Below are 17,262 nucleotides of genomic sequence, written 5' to 3'. Positions count from 1 at the left end.
TAGTGTGTTACATGTGTTAGTTCAGGTAGTGTGTTACATGTTTTAGTTCAGGTAGTGCATTGCATGTTTTAGTTCAGGTAGTGCGTTACATGTTTTAGTAGTGTGTTACATGTTTTAGTTCAGGCAGTGTATTACATGTTTTAGTTCAGGTAGTGTATTACATGTTTTAGTTCAGGTTGTGTATTACATGTTTTAGTTCAGGTAGTGTGTTACATGTTTTAGTTCAGGTAGTGTGTTACATGTTTTAGTTCAGGTAGTGTGTTACATGTTTTAGTTCAGGTAGTGTATTACATGTTTTAGTTCAGGTAGTGTGTTACATGTTTTAGTTCAGGTAGTGTGTTACATGTTTTAGTTCAGGTAGTGTGTTACATGTTTTAGTTCAGGTAGTGTGTTACATGTTTTAGTTCAGGTAGTGTGTTACATGTTTTAGTTCAGGTAGTGTGTTACATGTTTTAGTTCAGGTAGTGTGTTACATGTTTTAGTTCAGGTAGTGTATTACATGTTTTAGCTCAGGTAGTGTGTTACATGTTTTAGTTCAGGTAGTGTGTTACATGTTTTAGATCAGGTAGTGTATTACATGTTTCAGATCAGGTAGTGTGTTACATGTTTTAGTTCAGGTAGTGTATTACATGTTTTTAGTGTATTAAATGTGTATTACACATCAGTCACAGAAGCTTTATATAAGTAATGAAAATGAAATGAAAGCTGTGAAAGCCACTTGATTTAACACTGTATTCTTACAATGAATTGTATACGTTTTTTATGGGGTTTTCCCTTTTTTTCTTCCCACTTATATCTGGCCAATTACCCCACTCTTCCAAGCCGTCCCAGTTGCTGCACCACCCCCTCTGCTGATCCGGGGAGGGCTGCAGACTACCACATGCCCCCTCTGATACATGTGGAGTTGCCAGCCACTTCTTTTCACCTGACAGCGAGGAGTTTCAGCAGGGGGACGTAGCACATGGGAGGATCAGGCTCTTCTCCCCAGCCCCTCCCGAACAGGCGCCCCAAGTGACCAGAGGAGGCGTTAGTGCAGCAACTAGGACACATACCCACATCTGGGTTCCCACCCGCAGACATGGCCAATTGTGTCTGTAGGGACGCCTGACCAAGCCGGAGGTAACACGGGGATTCGAACCGGCGATCCCATGTTGGTAGGCAATGGAATTTACTGCTATGCCACTTGTACGCCCCAATGAATTGTATTCTAACAATGAATGTGTTCTCTGTGTGTAACCCATCCTGTTGTACAGCAGCAGTGGGCAGCTGCAGCATCTGGGGACCAACTCCAGTTCTTCTTTCCATTGCCTTGTTCAGGGACACATGCAGAGATTATTAACCCTAACATGCAAGTTTCTTTGATGGTGGGAGGAAACCGGAGCACCCGGAGGAAACCCATGCAGACACAGGGAGAACATGCAAACTCCACACAGAAAGGACCTGGGATGAACTGGGGTTCGAACCCAGGACATTCTTGCTGTGAGGAACAGTGTAACCACTGGGCCACCCTACTGTCATTTTCTAATTCTAATGTAAACCAACACTGAGTGAACTCTCTGCATTCAAATGGATTTTATGTTGTCAGTCTGTCCCCATGCAGCAGACTGATCTTTGTTAAGCTGTAGGCTCTTTCTCTGCTGCTCTTCTAAGAACTCCATAGAGGAGCATGTGATACCTCTGCATAAATCAACACATTTCAAGGAAAGAAAAATCAATCCTCATCTACAGGCAGATGTCTAAATCAACAATGAAACAAATGTTAATGTGATTTTTAGAAAAAGGCAAACATAACAATACAAACCATCCACATTCATATACCACACATATCCAGGATCTAATGAACGTACAGCTGCAGGTCTTCAATGATGGCTGAGAAAGCAGCAACACAATCATGGCCAGAAAAAGGCCTTGACAAGCAAAAGAGAACCAAGAGAGTTTGGATTTTAACTAAGGAAGGAGGCAAAAAAGAGGATAAGAGGGAACAGGCCTGACGTTAACCACCCATCTCCAGATGCGGTATGAAGAGCCACCACCGGTCATGAGGAAGAAGTGAGGACAGAATAATTGAATTAAGATTATTTAGGAGAATCAAGTGAAACCAAATAGTCTTGGACAGCGTCAAACGCTTGCTTTTATTTTGTGTGTGTGTGTGTGTGTGTGTGTGTGTGTGTGTGTGTGTGTGTGTGTGTGTGTGACTACTGGACCTATCAGCCTGAAGATGTGTCTGCAGGTTATGACTGTATGATGAAGAACCTCTCGTGGTTGCGGTGATTAAAACCCTTTGAAAAACGTTTGTTCTCACTACCGCCGCTCCCTCTCCTCATTCACTCTCTAACTCGCTCGACCCACACTGCTCCCCATCGCCGCTGCCCTGGGTCAACCGTGAGCATGCGTGACTCACATCTACGGCTGAGTCAGATCGGACAGTAATGGTGTCGGAACCAAAACATGATGTGTTCAGGTATGAGTCTTGAAAGTAAACAAGAAGTCCATCGTGTTTCACAAGCCAGCATAACATTCACTGCTGAGCTCAGCACAGGAGAACTGGAGGAACACTGGAGGAACCAACAATAAGTCCCCTTATTAACCTCGCCGCCACGCAGCAGCGCCATAGTCTCCAGTGTTAAAACGCTGCTATAAAAATACAATTTCAAGAGTAGGATTAATCACAGCCACAGCTGGAAATCATCTCAGTAGCTACGACAAAAGATTTCACCTGGCTGAGCTATTTCTTCCATTGTGGCAGGATGAGGAAAAACACAGGAGACGAAGGCGAGTTTGATGTTTATTCCTCAGCTCCGAAAACCAAACTGCAGCAGGAACAACCCTGCACCAGCGAGCCTGGGAACGTAAACCACGCCCCCAGCCCACAGTCCTGCTGGGTGAGAGGCATAGCCCCCAGTGTCCGCCACACAGCCCCCCCCCCCGAACACCCAGAAGGCACTCCTGGAAAGAAAATCAGTGTCTCACTGGAGGCTTAAGCAGCCTGCCATAACGGCTGCACCGTCCCTCAGCCGGAACAGTAGGTGAAACACAGTCCAATGCTGGCTGAGAAGCAGAACGCTGAACCCGTGAAGACACTGCCGGGGTCCTGGAAGGAGGACGACCCCGACGGGGAACCTGGGCCGGAAACACAACTTCGCCTGCCACCCTGTGCGCCGGTTTAAGCCTATCAAGCGTGACACGCTCCCTACGCCCACCCATATCTAGCACAAAACCCTTAGGACCCGTCTCAAGAACCCAAAATGGGCCATCGTATGGGGGTTGGAGGAGCGAGCGGTGAGCGTCATGCCGTACAAAAACAAAACGAGCCGACATGAGCTCCGCAGGCACGAACGACCGCGGAAAACAGTGGTGAACAGGGCCTGGAACCCGAGTGCTGTCGGACAAAAACGGATAAACGGCCGGACGGGGTCGAGGAGCGGAACTCCCAGGCAAAATTTCCCGAGGGACGTGGAGCGGCTGACCGAGCACCAGCTCAGCGGGTGAAGTGTCGAGGTCCTCCTTAGGAGCCGAACGCAACCTGAGCATAACCCAAGGTAAACGATCCACCCAGTTACCATCCGAGAGCGCAGCGCCGCCTTGAGCGACCGGTGAAAACGTTAACACAAGCCGTTAGCCTGAGGGTGATACGCGGTAGTGCGGTGTACCTGCACACCCAAGGATCGCGCAAGTGCCGACCAGAGCTCTGACACGAATTGGGGGCCCCTGTCTGAGGTGATATCTGACGGAGTGCCGAAACGGGCGACCCAGGAGGAAAGAAACATGCGTGCAACATCCGAGGATGTTGTGGAGGATAGAGGGACAGGCTCTGGCCACCTGGTGGTCCGATCCACCATTGTGAGCAGGTGCGTAAAACCCTGGGAAGAAGGTAGAGGGCCCACCAGGTCCACATGCATGTGGTCGAAATGTCTGGCCGGGATCGGAAACGGTTCGAGGGGCGACTTAGTGTGCTGGTGAACCTTAGCGCGCTGGCACGCCACACATGCAGCTGCACCACCCCTTGACGTCCTTGCGGAGGCCAGGCCAGACGAACTTGGAACCGACCAACTTCACCGACGCCCGAACTCCAGGGCGCGAGAGGGAGTGAATCGATTCGAAAACTCAACGGCGCCAGGCCACTGGAACAACGGGGCGGGGACGGCCAGTGGAGACATCGCAGAGGAGAGCAGGACTGCCTTCCTGCATCACAGCGTCCTCTAGCTTGAGGCCGGTACACGTTGACCTAAGGGCAAGGACGTCCGGGTCGCTGGGCTGGTCGGCAGCCATAGTGGAGAAATCCACACCGAGGTGCACAGGACACACAAGCACACGCGACAGACAATAAGCAACAGGGTTGGACTTCCCGGCCACATGCTGAAAGTCCGTTGTGAACTCGGAGATTGCCGCTAGGTGGCGCTGCTGACGAGCAGACCACGGCTCAGTCACCTTGGACATGGCGAAAGTCAGCGGTTTATGATCCACATAAGCTGTGAATGGGCGACCCTCCAGCAGGAAGCGGAAATGACGGGTTGCAAGGTGCAGTGCCAGCAACTCCCGGTCAAAAACGCTGTACTTGCGCTCGCTACCTCGCAGTTCGCGGCTAAAAAATGCGAGTGGCTGCCACGCATTCGCCACGCGCTGTTCAACCACAGCCCCCACGGCTATGTCAGACGCATCGGTTGTTAAAGCTATGGACGCCGTGGGTGTTGGATGGGCGGGGAGGGCAGCGTTAGCCAGGGCGCACTTAACTCCGTCAAAGGCCTGGACCTGTTCGGGAGTCCAGTCGACAGGGTCGTTAGCCTTCTTAAGCCGCAGGGCTTCGTAAAGTGGCTGAAGGAGGTGGGCAGCGCGAGGGAGGAAACGGTTATAGAAATTCACCATGCCCAAGAGTTCCTGCAATGCCTTAACAGAGACTGGGCGGGGAAATTCCGCCACCGCTTGCACCTTAGAAGGCAACGGGACCACGCCTTGCGGCGAAATGCGGTGACCCAAGAAGTCAATCACTGGCAGTCCAAACTGACACTTGGCCGGGTTGACTATCAGGCCGTGTTCGTCCAGACGACGGAAAACCTGTTTCAGGTAAGCCAGGTGCTCTTCAGCTGACGGACTGGCCACTAATATGTCGTCGAGATAAACGAACACGAAATCAAGGTCACGCAACACCGAGTCCATCGGCCTCTGAAAGGTTTGCGCTGCCCCCTTCAAGCCAAAAGGCGCATGCGCATGAACTCAAAAAGCCCAAACGGGGTGATCACTGCGGTCTTGGGCACGTCCTCTGCGCGCACGGGAACCTGATGATAGCCACGCACCAGGTCCACCTTAGAGAAGATAGTGGTACCTGCCAGGCGTATGGAAAAGTCCTGTATGTGTGGGATGGGATAGCGGTCATTGGCGGTGACGTTGTTCAGGCGGCGAAAGTCGCCGCAAGGCCGCCACGACCCATCCGCCTCGGGCACCATGTGAAGCGGCGAGGCCCACGGGCTGTTGGAACGCCTCACTATACCCAGACGCTCCATGATGGCGAACTCCTCCTTAGCTGGAGCCCATTTTACCGTGTTGAGGCACCGCACGCGTGCCAAAACTGGCGGTCCCAGAGTGGGAATGAAATGTTCTACCCCGTGTTTAGTAACCACGGTGGAAAAGGCAGGCGTAGTCACCGATGGAAAATCCGCCAGCAAACGCTGAAAAACATCATCTAATGCTAAAAAGTTAGTGTGTGTTAACGGCCTGGCTCCCCCTGTCTCGCACGGAAAAGTGGCAAAAGACACAGCATCAATTAAACGGCGGTTTGCAACATCAACAAGCAGACCATTAGCACACAGAACATCCGCGCCGATAATAGGAACAGTAATGGCGGCGACTACAAAGTCCCACTCGAAATGGCGCCCGTGGAAGCAAACAGTCACCAACCTTGTGCCAAACGTCGCAATGGACGAACCGTTAGCTGCACTCAATTGTGGGCCGCCGCCTTTGGCTGACCTTTCTGTCTTAGCAGGAGGGAGTAGGCTCTCTTACGAGCTGGAGTCCACCAGAAACCGTCTTCCTGACATCGTGTCCTTAATGAAGAGCAGCTCACTACGTCCACCAGCGCCCACAGCTGCTACTGAGCGCTGCCCTGGAGTTTCCCCGGTGCCTCAAATATGCACGGAGGGACGCAGCGCCTCGCCGCCGAACCGCTGGGGGAAGAAACAGAGGCCGCTCCCACGCCGTCTCCGGGCAGTCACTCCAGCCACCACTGCCGGGTCCGCGTCCTCCGACGCCGGCTGCAGAGGCTCCAATGCCACACTCTGCACAGAGAACCGTCTGGTAGCCAACAGGACCCGATCGGCCTCCTCAGCCAAACCTCAGCAGTCACCAGCGGCCAGACACGGGGAGTTAGCCAAAGCCGCGCGCACAGGAGACGGAAGCTGGCGCAGGAAAATGTGCGGGAAAAGGAATCCACCTTCGTCCGAGCCTAGCAGCGACAGCATATTGTCCATGAGATCCACAGCCGTTCCGTCGCCCAAACAGGATAGGGAAAGGATCCTATCTGCCCTCTCTGCGGCAGATAGGCTGTACCTCCGGAGCAGAAGATGTTTGAGGGCGACATATTTACTGTGTTGCGGAGGGGGGGGGGGACGCAACAGCTGCATGGCATGGCATGAGGACTGCTGGTCCAGCGCAGCAATGACCAAATAGTATCTGGAGTCGTCCGCGGAGATTCCACGCAGGTGGAACAGCGCCTCAACATGCTGGAACCACGAAGCCGGGTCGCTCTGCCAGAACTCTGGGAGCTTCACAGCCGTGGTGAGAACAGCCGGCTGTGAGAGTTGGGGCGGCGTGGCTGAAGTGGGTTCACACTCTTCTTCTGCTCCAAACATGTTCAATTCGGGGTCACCAATCTGGCAGGATGAGGAAAAACACAGGAGATGAAGGCGAGTTTGTAGTTTATTCCTCAGCTCCGAAAACCAAACTGCATAAGGAAAAACCCTGCACCAGCAAGCCCGGGAACGTAAACCAAGCCCCCAGCCCACAGCCCTGCTGGATGAGAGGCACAGCCCCCAGTGTCCGCCACACCATATTCCCACTCAGTTGACTTGGGCGCTGTACAAAAGTCTTATAATGGCAGGAAAAACTCTGGTTTTTCTGTCCATGTGCACAGGGAAGGTGAAATATGTAAACCTGGCAGAGGCCTGCAGTCTACTGGGTACACTCCTCTAGTTTCAGACGCTTTTGTCTTTACGATAATCATGTAAGAGTGCAGGGGTGCTGTTGATAATCACATCTTTCAAAGATGTCCTCAATGATCTGTGATGTGATACTATAAGTGTGTGTGTGTGTGTGTGTGTGTGTGTGTGTGTGTGTGTGTGTGTGTGTGTGTGTGTGTGTGTGTGTGTGTGGGCAGCACACAGGGTGTTGTGATGCGTCTCGTGCAGTATTGCATAGTTGCAGGGAAGGTAGGTGCATGTGCTCTTCCAACCTGCTTGCGTCCCTCCTGCCTTTAGCTCGCTGCCGCTTGTTAGCCTTTGTGGTGAATAGGGAAGCATCCCAGCATGTAAGCCTTCCATTGCCAGTACATAGCTTCTCCTTCACCAAGACTCCTGCCAGGCCTCCCCGTGACCACATATGGTAACTGGGTTCTTTCGGCTCCAGGCTAACTTGGCAGGGGATCTCGGAGCAGCAGCGGGCCCCAGAGATATGGTGTGCAGGCCCACCCTGGTGGACATGCCCTGGCACCTATCAACCACTGCCCCGCTGCCTTTTGGGTGAGTCTGGGAAGACATACGGCTAAGGGTGCTTACCCCAACAAAAAAGCAAGCTGTGGCGGCACGCTTCGAGGTGGTTTCCGAAAAACTGGAGTTCCAGCAGCCTTCTGCAGTTGTGTGGAGGTGCCTGTCATCTAGGGATCCCCCTTGCCATTGGAACCATCTCCTCTCCAATCAAGTCATGTGGCGTTGGGAGAATCGCATCCCCATGACACTTTAAAAACCATCTCTGCGCAGGTGTCTTCTTCTGCTATCTGAGTCCCCGACCTCACAAAGTCTGGCGGCGATGGAGTATCCAGTGATGGGAGCAAGTCTGAATGAGCTGGGAGCCCTTAGTTGGAACTCCGCAGGCCAGTGGCACAGGGTAACGGTCGTTAGCAGCTGGGATTCAGTGGCAGCTGTTTCCGGCAGACCTCTGTGTGTCTGAGCAGCCCTATTTAGGGACCGCACTGCTCACCCCATTTGGGGAACAGCCTAGAAAAGGTGGCCCAAAAATTGCCCACTCAACCCTGTGCCTGGGCAGGAAACTGCACCTGCCAGGCCATTCCATTATGCGGTCGAAAAAAACATGCTATACCACTAAGAATTGCAGCATCGAACATAAGAGCACTCCTGGATGTCAGTCATGGTACGGACAGACCTCAGCGCAGAACATCAGTTATTGCCAGCGAGCTGAAGCGCTATTTTGTGGATGTGGCGGCACTCAGTGAGACCAGGCTCCTTGAAGAGGGCTCGCTCAATGAAGTATGGGAGGGCTATACATTCTTTTGGAAAGGATACTCCCTAGGAGGTCAACACAGTCATGGAGTTGGTTTTGCAATCAAGAACAGTCTCTTACCCAAACTTGAAGAAACACCAGTGGGCATCAATGAACGGCTGATGACTCTCTGCATACCCCTCGCAAAATGTCGATACATCACCTTGATAAGTGCCTACACTCCAACCTTACCATCCCATGATGAAGTGAAAGATCGCTTCTACCAGACACTCAATGACTTACCCATCAACATCCCAAGGAGCGACAAAGTCAATTTGCTTGGTGATTTTAATGCATGAGTTGGAAAGAACATGCAAAATTGGAATGGAGTGATTGGCGCCCATGGCATTGGAACAGTCAACCCCAATGGCATAAGACTTCTTAGTCTGTGCTCAGAACATGACCTCACCATCACTAACACCATTTTCCAACAAAAGAATAAATACAAGGCATCCTGGATGCATCCCAGATCCAAACACTGGCACGTGCTTGATTACGCTATCATGAGTGGGCTGATCTTAAAGATGTGATCCTTACGAGAGCTATGCGAGGAGCAGACTGCTGGACAGACCACCATATGATCCTGACAAAAGTCAGAGTGCATATCCAACCCTTGAGATGCCAATCTGGGCCAAAAAAGAAACCACTCCAATGTGCCAGACTCTCCAACAGCGACACCCGAAACACCTTCTGTCGTTCTCTAGCTGACAACTTAGTTGACATTGAACAGCTGATCAACTCAGAGTCTGGGATGGATGAAAAGTAGACCTCTCTGAGCACCACCCTCTTCGACAATGCAGCCTAATCCATTGGCTTCAAAACCGAGAAACATCAGGACTGGTTTGATGACAATGCCGGAACGATCTCCACCCTCCTGGACAACATGCATAAGGTACACAGAGCCGCCCTCAGCAACCCACTATCCCAACTTCTAAAAAAAAAAAAAAAAAAAAGGCAATACCTCTGCTCTGAGGCCCAAGCAACTCTGCAGAATCTGCAAAATGAGTGGTGGATTTTGAAAGCCAACGAAATCTAGGCTCATGCAGACAGGAACAACATGCATGGCTTCTATGATGCAGTTAAGGCCATCTATGGCCCCAGAAACTGCTCCCTGGCACCCGTTAGGTCTGCTGATGGAACAACTCTCATCAACGATCAGGCCCTGTTAGTGGAGTGGTGGGCTGAGCATTTTAACACGCTGCTCAACCAGCCGACCCCAGTGGACTCAACTGTACTGGCAGAGCTCCCTGAACAGCCTACCTTGCAAGACCTAGACCTCCCATCATTCAAAGAAATCCTACATGCAGTCAAGACCCTGAAAAACAACAAAACCCCTGGACCTGATAATATTCCTGCTGAAATCCTCAAGGAAGGAGGCTACCTCTGTACGAGGACACTGTATCTCTATATCCTTGAGGTGTGGAGTCACGAGTGTGTCCCCCAACAGTGGAAATATGCCAACATTGTGACCATTTATAAAAACAAAGAAGACAAATCCATCTGCTCCAACAGTAGGAGTATTTCACTACTGGTCATTGCCGGAAAGGTTCTAGCCAAGATCATACTCCGCAGACCAACACTCGCAATAGCCGAACGGGTCATACCAAAGTCACAATGCGGCTTCCGAAAGGACAGAGGGACCGTTGACATGATCTTTGTCACACGCCAGCTCCAGGAGAAATGCCGAGAACAGCACAAGGATCAATATATAGCATTCACAGACCTCTCAAAGGCATTTGATACAGTTAACCGGGCCCTGCTGTGACAAGTCCTGAAGAAATTTGGATGTCCACCCAAGTTTCTTACCATTCTTGGACAGTTTCACTCAGGAATGATGGCCCGAGTGGTAGTGGGGAACCACAGTTTTGAGCCTTTTGGTGTGCAGACTGGAGTCAGACAAGGCTGTGTGCTAGCCCCAGTCCTGTTCAATATCTTCTTAGTCTATGTTACAACACTGTTATGATTGAGGTTGGAGAAGCAGGCTGGAGTTACCATTGACTTCAGGCTCAATGGAAACCTATTCAACATCAGGATGTTTCAGGCAACCACCAAGTTGACTTCTGAGAACATTATTGCGCTACAGTATGCCGACGATTGTGCCCTGGTAGCTCACACACCAGAAGCCCTACAAAACACTCTGTCAGCAGTTATAACTGCATACAGGAGAATGGGACTGATTATGAACATCCAAAAGACAGAGGTAATCTGTCGGTTGACTGCCAGCCTTCCAAGCCACCCAAGAACCTTCACAGCAGAAGGGCAACAACTGGCCACTGTTCCTGCCTTCAAATATCTGGGAAGTATGCTATCTGATGCCTGCACAATGGATGATGAGATTCAGCACCACCTCAAACAAGCCTCAACATCTTTTGGTTGTCTAAGGAGAAGGGTTTTCCAAAACAGCAACCTCAGTCTCCACACCAGAGTGCTTGTTTACAGAGCAGTGTGCATCTCCAAACTACTCTATGGATGTGAGGCATGGACCATCTACAGCCACCATCTCAGAAGCCTGAAAAAACAAACATCCCTGCTCTCCTCCAGATGACCATAACCTCCCAGACAAACTAAATACGTTTTATGCAAGGTTTGAAAAACCTATTCCACCAGCCATCCCCCCTACTCCTTCTCCAATGCCACCCCCTTCTGCATCCAGGAGGATGAGGTGAGAGCAACATTCAAGAAGCTGAACATTAGGATAGCAGCAGGGCCAGATGGCATCAGTCCTGCTTTGTTGAGCCACTGTGCAGCACAATTGGCCCCAATATTTTCCACCATATTTAACACCTCTCTAAGCCAATGTACAGTCCCACAGTGCTTCAAACTCTCCACCATCATTCCTGTGCCAAAGTCCTCAAAGATCACCTGCTTCAATGACTTCAGACCAGTTGCCCTAACATCTGTGGCCATGAAAGCATTTGAGCGCATCATTTTGTCACATTTGAAATCTTGCACCTCCCCAATGATGGACCCATATCAATTTGCCTATCAAGCTAACCGGTCTGTTGAGGATGCAGTTAGCATAACCCTCTACCAGGCCCTACAACACATGGAATCACCAAACACCTACATACACATCCTTTTCATAGACTTTAGTTCCGCCTTCAACTCCATCAACCCACTCAAACTCTTTACCATACTCTTGGATATGAACACTGACCCAGCCATATGCCACTGGATTCAGAGCTTCATGTGGAACAGGCCACAGAGGGTGAAGGTTAACAACCTAACCTCACACCCTCTTACCCTCAGTACAGGTGCTCCTCAGGGCTGTGTTCTCTCCCCCTGGCTCTTCTCACTTTACACCACCCACCTCACAGCCACGAAAAGTGCTGTGAAAATAATAAAATATGCAGATGACACAACCATTGTAGGCCTCACCTTCAACAATGATGAAACCCAGTACCACACTGAAGTAGACCAAGCTGTCACTTGGTGTGCAAACAACAACATTCTGCTTAATACAGCTAAAACCCAAGAACTCATTACTGACTTCAGATGCATGCTGAATCCTAAAACACCCATACAAATGAACAGAATCAGAATCAGAATATTTTATTCATCCCTGAGGGGAAATTGGGTGGTGGGAACATACATCAGCATTAAGCTGAAGTGGAAAATTAACACTCAACACATCATTGTAAAAGTTCAACAACGACTTTACTTTCTTAGGCAGCTTAAAAAATACCGGATCAAACATCAACTGTTGTTCTGTTTTATTCAGCCATTATCCAGTCCATCACAATAGCTTCTATTACAGTATTACAGTATTATAGTATTACAGTATTAAAATATTACAGTATGGTACGGCGGCACGGACAGTCAAACACGGAAAAAAACTGCAGCGGATTGTCAACAATGCATCCAAAATCATACACAACACAAGCAAAGAAGATCACCTCCGACCCCTCACATCTTGCTCATCACCTCTTCCAGCTGCTTCCCTCAGGGAGGTGCTACAGGTCACTGGCCACAAAGACTAAACACTTCACTAACAGTCCCCCCCCCCCACCCAGCCATCAGGACTCTGAATTCCTCCCTATAGTCCCTCCTCACACACCACTGGCGTAAATACCACCATTCACCTGCTATGCCTGATATGTTCATTTCTGTTATTGTGCAGCTGTGCTGTTCAAGATAATATGGAGTGTCTGTTGTTGTCCATGTATGTATTGTGCTTCAGAGTTTGTGTACCCAAAACAAATTCCACCAGCCTTGGTCATGTGGCTAATAAAATAATCTATCCATCCATCCATCTATCCATCTCCTGCTTTTTCCTGCTCTTTCTCCTCCTCTCATTCTCCTGCTTTCTCCTGCTCTTTCTCCTGCTTTCTCCTACTCTCTTTCTCCTGCTCTTTCTCCTGCTTTCTCCTACTCTCTTTCTCCTGCTGTTTGTCCTGCTTTCTCCTGCTCTTTCCCCAGCTCTTTCTCCTGGTATTTTTATCCAGCTGATTTCAATGTCATCACCCAGCTCCCAGCCATAAAATACATTTATCACAAACGCTGCTTTTGAAGGAGTCTCAGCGTCAGCAGAGATCCCACCCACCCCAACCATGCCCCCCCCCGCACTCTGGGAGGCACTACAGGAGCATCAGAGCCCACACTACCAGGCTCAAAAACAGCTTCTTTCCCCAAGCTATTACCCAGCTGAACCTGGCTACCCACTGAATGTCTGTAAATATGTTTATACTCGGCTCTTTTTTAACTTATCTTTAGCTTTCAGCCCTCATCTGTATATGTCTTATACTGTTTGCTGTGTTTGTTTTTGTCTGTCCTGCACTGTTTGGCGAAGCCGCAGCCCTCATTTCATTTTTACACGTGCCTGCACATTGTTTTTAATGACAATAAATTTTGCTCCTTATTCGTTGACTACTTTCCCTCCGCTGAGCATTTCTTTTAACTAATATATATATATATATAGATATATATATATATATATATATATATATATAGATAGATAGATAGATAGATAGATAGATAGATAGATAGATAGATAGATAGATAGATAGATAGATAGATAGATTAGTGTGTATAAACTTTATTAATCCCCGTGGGAAAATTCCTCCTCTGCATTTAACCCATCCTTATTCCTTATCAGTTTAACTAAGTTTAACTAGCACTGGGCAGCTGCCATGCAGTCCTCAGGGACCAACTCCAGTTCTTTGCTTTGCCATGCCTCGGTCAGGGGCATAGACAGGAGTATCAACCCTAAGAATCATGCCTCTAATGGTGGGAGGAAATTGGCACACCCGTTGGAAATCCAAAGAGACACGGGGAGAACATGAAACCACACAGAAAGGACATGGGACGGCCTGGTTGGACCCCAGGACCTTATTGCTGTGAGGCAACAGTTCTAACCACTGTGCCACTGTGCTGCTCAGTGTACTTTGTGTACTTGTGTGTGTGTGTGTGTGTGTGTGTGTGTGTGTATTTGTACCCTGTCAAGAGTATTTCTAAATGCAGTAGTGCAGTAAACTTAATAACAGCTGTCCAGATTCACATGTGACCCAAAGGAAAGAAATGACTTATGATTAACATGATACAGATGTAGATTTAGGTTAGATTAATGGGAAAGAGGACTGGGCAGCAGAAAAATATAAATTATGAATATTAGAATCTGGTCTCACAAACAAAACGTTCATATGCAACTTATTTACATTTCCCAAAATACACAGAATGTGAACATTCTATCAACAACATGGAATTTTCAGTACCATGTGACTAATATTAGAGCCAAGAGTGTGCTCTAACTATGCTCACCCTCCCTGCTAAAGCTTATTCCAGGGTGCTGGAGAAGAGAATTTAGCCTATTGTCAAACTTCAGATTCAGGTGGAACAATATGGATTCCGTCCTGGTCATGGAACAGCAGACCAGCTTTTCATCCATTGCACGGATACTGGAGGGATCATCGGAGTTTGCCAATCCAGTCTACATGTGTTTTGTGGATCTGTGGAAGGCTTATGACTGTGTTCCTTGAGGTGTCCTGAGGGAGCTACTGTGGGAGTACAGGGTGGCAGGTTCACTGCTGCGAGACATTTGGTCCTTGTATAACTGCAGTGAGAGCTGTGTCTGCATTATTGGCACTAAGTTGAGCTTGTTCCCAGTGGGTAATGGACTCCGCCAGGGCTGCACTTTGTCTCCAATTCTTTTCATGATTTTCATGGACATGATTTCAAGGTGCAGGGGGGTGGAGAGTGTCCAGTATGGTGACCTCAGGGTTGTGTCTCTGCTCTTTGCAAAAGTTGTGGTTAATGTGATCAAGCTGTGACCTCCAACACTTATTGGGGCAGTTTGCAGCTGAGTGTGATGCGGCTGGGATGATGATCTGCACCTCCACGTCTGAGGCCATGGTTCTCTGCCGGAAAAAAAGGTGGTTTTCCCCCTCCGAGATGGGGGGAGTTATTGCCTCAAATGGAGGAGTTCAAGTATCTCGAAGTTTTGTACATGAGTGAGGGTAAAATTGAGCAGATCGACAGGCAGATTGGGGTGGTGGCAGCAGGTATGCGGTCTTGCACCAGACTGTTGTGGTGACGAGGATGTTGAGCCATAATGCAAAGCTCTCAATTTACCAATCAATCTTTGTTCCAACTCTCATCTATGGTCATGAGTTCTGACTAGTGACCAAAAGATTGAGATCATGGATACAAGCGGCAGAAATGAGTTTCCTCCGCTGGGTGGCTAGGTGCACCCTTAGGGATAGGGTGAGGAGCTCAGACGTCTGGGAGGAGCTCGGAGTAGAACTGCTGCTCCTTCACATTGAAAGGAGGCAGTAATTACTATCATTGTAATTATTATTAGTTCAGGTGGTTCAGGCATCTAGATAGGATGCCTCTTGGGCACCTCCCTGTGGAGGTGTTCCCGGCATGACCAACTGGGAGGAGTTCCCGGGGTAGACCTAGGACATGCTGGGGGAATTATATATCCCACTGGCCTGGGAATGCGATCCCCCAGGAGGAGCTGGTGGATGTGGCTGGGGAAAGGAATGCCTAAGCTGCCCTCCACAGCCTGCTACCACTGTGACCTGGTCCCGGATAAGTGGCAGAAAATGATGATGATGATTAACAATTGATCTCCCAGATCTTTTAATCTTAACCAGAGCAAACTCAAAGCTAAACTTAACCTCCTCTGATCTAATACCTAAATTTAACCCTATCTAACTTCTTCTCCTTCTGGCTTGTTACCCGTTTCTCAGGGGTTGCCACAGCAGATTTTATAGTTTCCATTGGTACCCTGTGAGGGCACAGCATGAATGGCAACTGTTGTTAACCCGGGCTTCGACCGATCCCGTATGGAGCCTCGAACAATCCGGTATGGTCTTGTTAATCTGCATAGTGATTTGACAAAATTTTACACTGGATGCCCTTCCTGACACAACCGCTAACCCTGTGGACGGGGGCACAGTTAAAGAGCTGGATGCCATCCCCAGTATTCATGGATTTGCACCATGCCTGTCGCACTTAACCCTATCTAACGTAATACATATATTTAACCATTTGTAAAGTAATGGTAATAAACTTCTGATATGTTGTTGACACATCGTATTCATCTGACATGTTTTGGAAACCACTGAATGGTGCCAGTGAACAATTTTAGTGAAATCCATATAAATGTTATAACTTGTATATGAACGTTTTATCTGTAGGACTTTGATGGAAACTTGAGATGAGGAGAGATAAGGCAAAGTAAGCCATCAAAGAAGCTGAATGGGAGGATTTACAGCTGTAGCCATTGTTGAAGTTCCTCTTAGCTCACCTTGCACCCAGGCTGTTTGTTCCATAAAAACTTTTCCCACATTTTAAAGTAGAAATAAATACGTATGTTGTCAGTATCTGACAGTTGAAAATGGAGAAGAATAAAAGTTTGTCTAATCGACAATGAAGCAGGTGTGCAGTAAAAAGGTGGAACTAACAATGGCTCCATCTGAAACCAACATATTTTTAATTTTTCTGATGACTGGCATCAAGTCCAGTGAGTTTTATGTGTTTTTAATTCAGATTCTTGTTTCTGTCTCAGTAGAGACAGTCAGACTGAAGGAGTCAGTTGGTATATGAAGGGAGGCTTGCCTGAGAGAGGTCCTCCTCTACCTATCCTGATGCTCATCTCCTCAGTATCTGCCTGGAGGAACAAGGGGTCGTCCATCTTTTCTTTGGCTGACTTGGAATCTGCAGGGAGGGCTAAGGCCACATGGGGGTCTGTCCCGACTCCCTGCGTACGACACACACATACAGAGGAAGAGAGAGGGCACGAGAGCTCAGGTTAACATCATTAATGTGCTTTACAGTCCATCCTCTGCTCAATATGTTTTTGTGACATCGTCTTGAAATTTTGATTGCCAGGTTAATAGAGACATCTAATAAAGTGGACAAGACAAGACAAAAGGAAAAAACAAGAAGGGAGACAAGAAGGGACGTTTCAACAAGACTGAATTACTCTGCATAAATATATCCATAAGGAACTATTGTGACGGCAATTTGTCTCTCATATAATGATACATACATAACATCATACATGCTTACTTGGAATCTTTGACCATGTATGACTATATCTAATGTTAGTCTACATTCTTAGACAGACGTAGAGCTCATGTTCAACAGAAAAAAGGCAGTGTTATAAAGAGTCTGCTCCATATGAACTAATAAAGGCCTGTTGTTAACGGTTAGCTGGTAGAGGAATGTACAGGAAGCTCATTGAGTGTAGTAAGGTTTGGACAAATGGCTCCAGAGAATTCCAAGCTAGAAGAAAAAGACGAGAGGAGACCTGACCTATGAACTCTTTCAACA

The 17,262-nt window shown here is 48.5% G+C and overlaps 1 protein-coding gene across 4 annotated transcripts in view; it reads right to left on the bottom strand.

The window, feature by feature from the left end:
- LOC130127369 (zinc transporter ZIP11-like) overlaps positions 1–17,262 on the bottom strand; it is a 181,724-nt gene that overhangs the window by 63,494 nt on the left and 100,968 nt on the right. For 3 of the 4 annotated variants that reach the window (XM_056296994.1, XM_056296993.1, XM_056296995.1), the window contains exon 5: positions 16,546–16,687. In XM_056296994.1, coding sequence (XP_056152969.1) covers positions 16,546–16,687 — 142 coding nt within the window. The remainder of the gene's footprint in view (positions 1–16,545; positions 16,688–17,262) is intronic. The other variant, XM_056296996.1, reaches the window with a different exon arrangement.

The sequence above is a fragment of the Lampris incognitus genome, chromosome 17, assembly GCF_029633865.1.
Source record: "Lampris incognitus isolate fLamInc1 chromosome 17, fLamInc1.hap2, whole genome shotgun sequence".
Lineage (NCBI taxonomy): Eukaryota > Metazoa > Chordata > Actinopteri > Lampriformes > Lampridae > Lampris > Lampris incognitus.
This window is presented reverse-complemented; position numbering and strand designations above follow the sequence as displayed.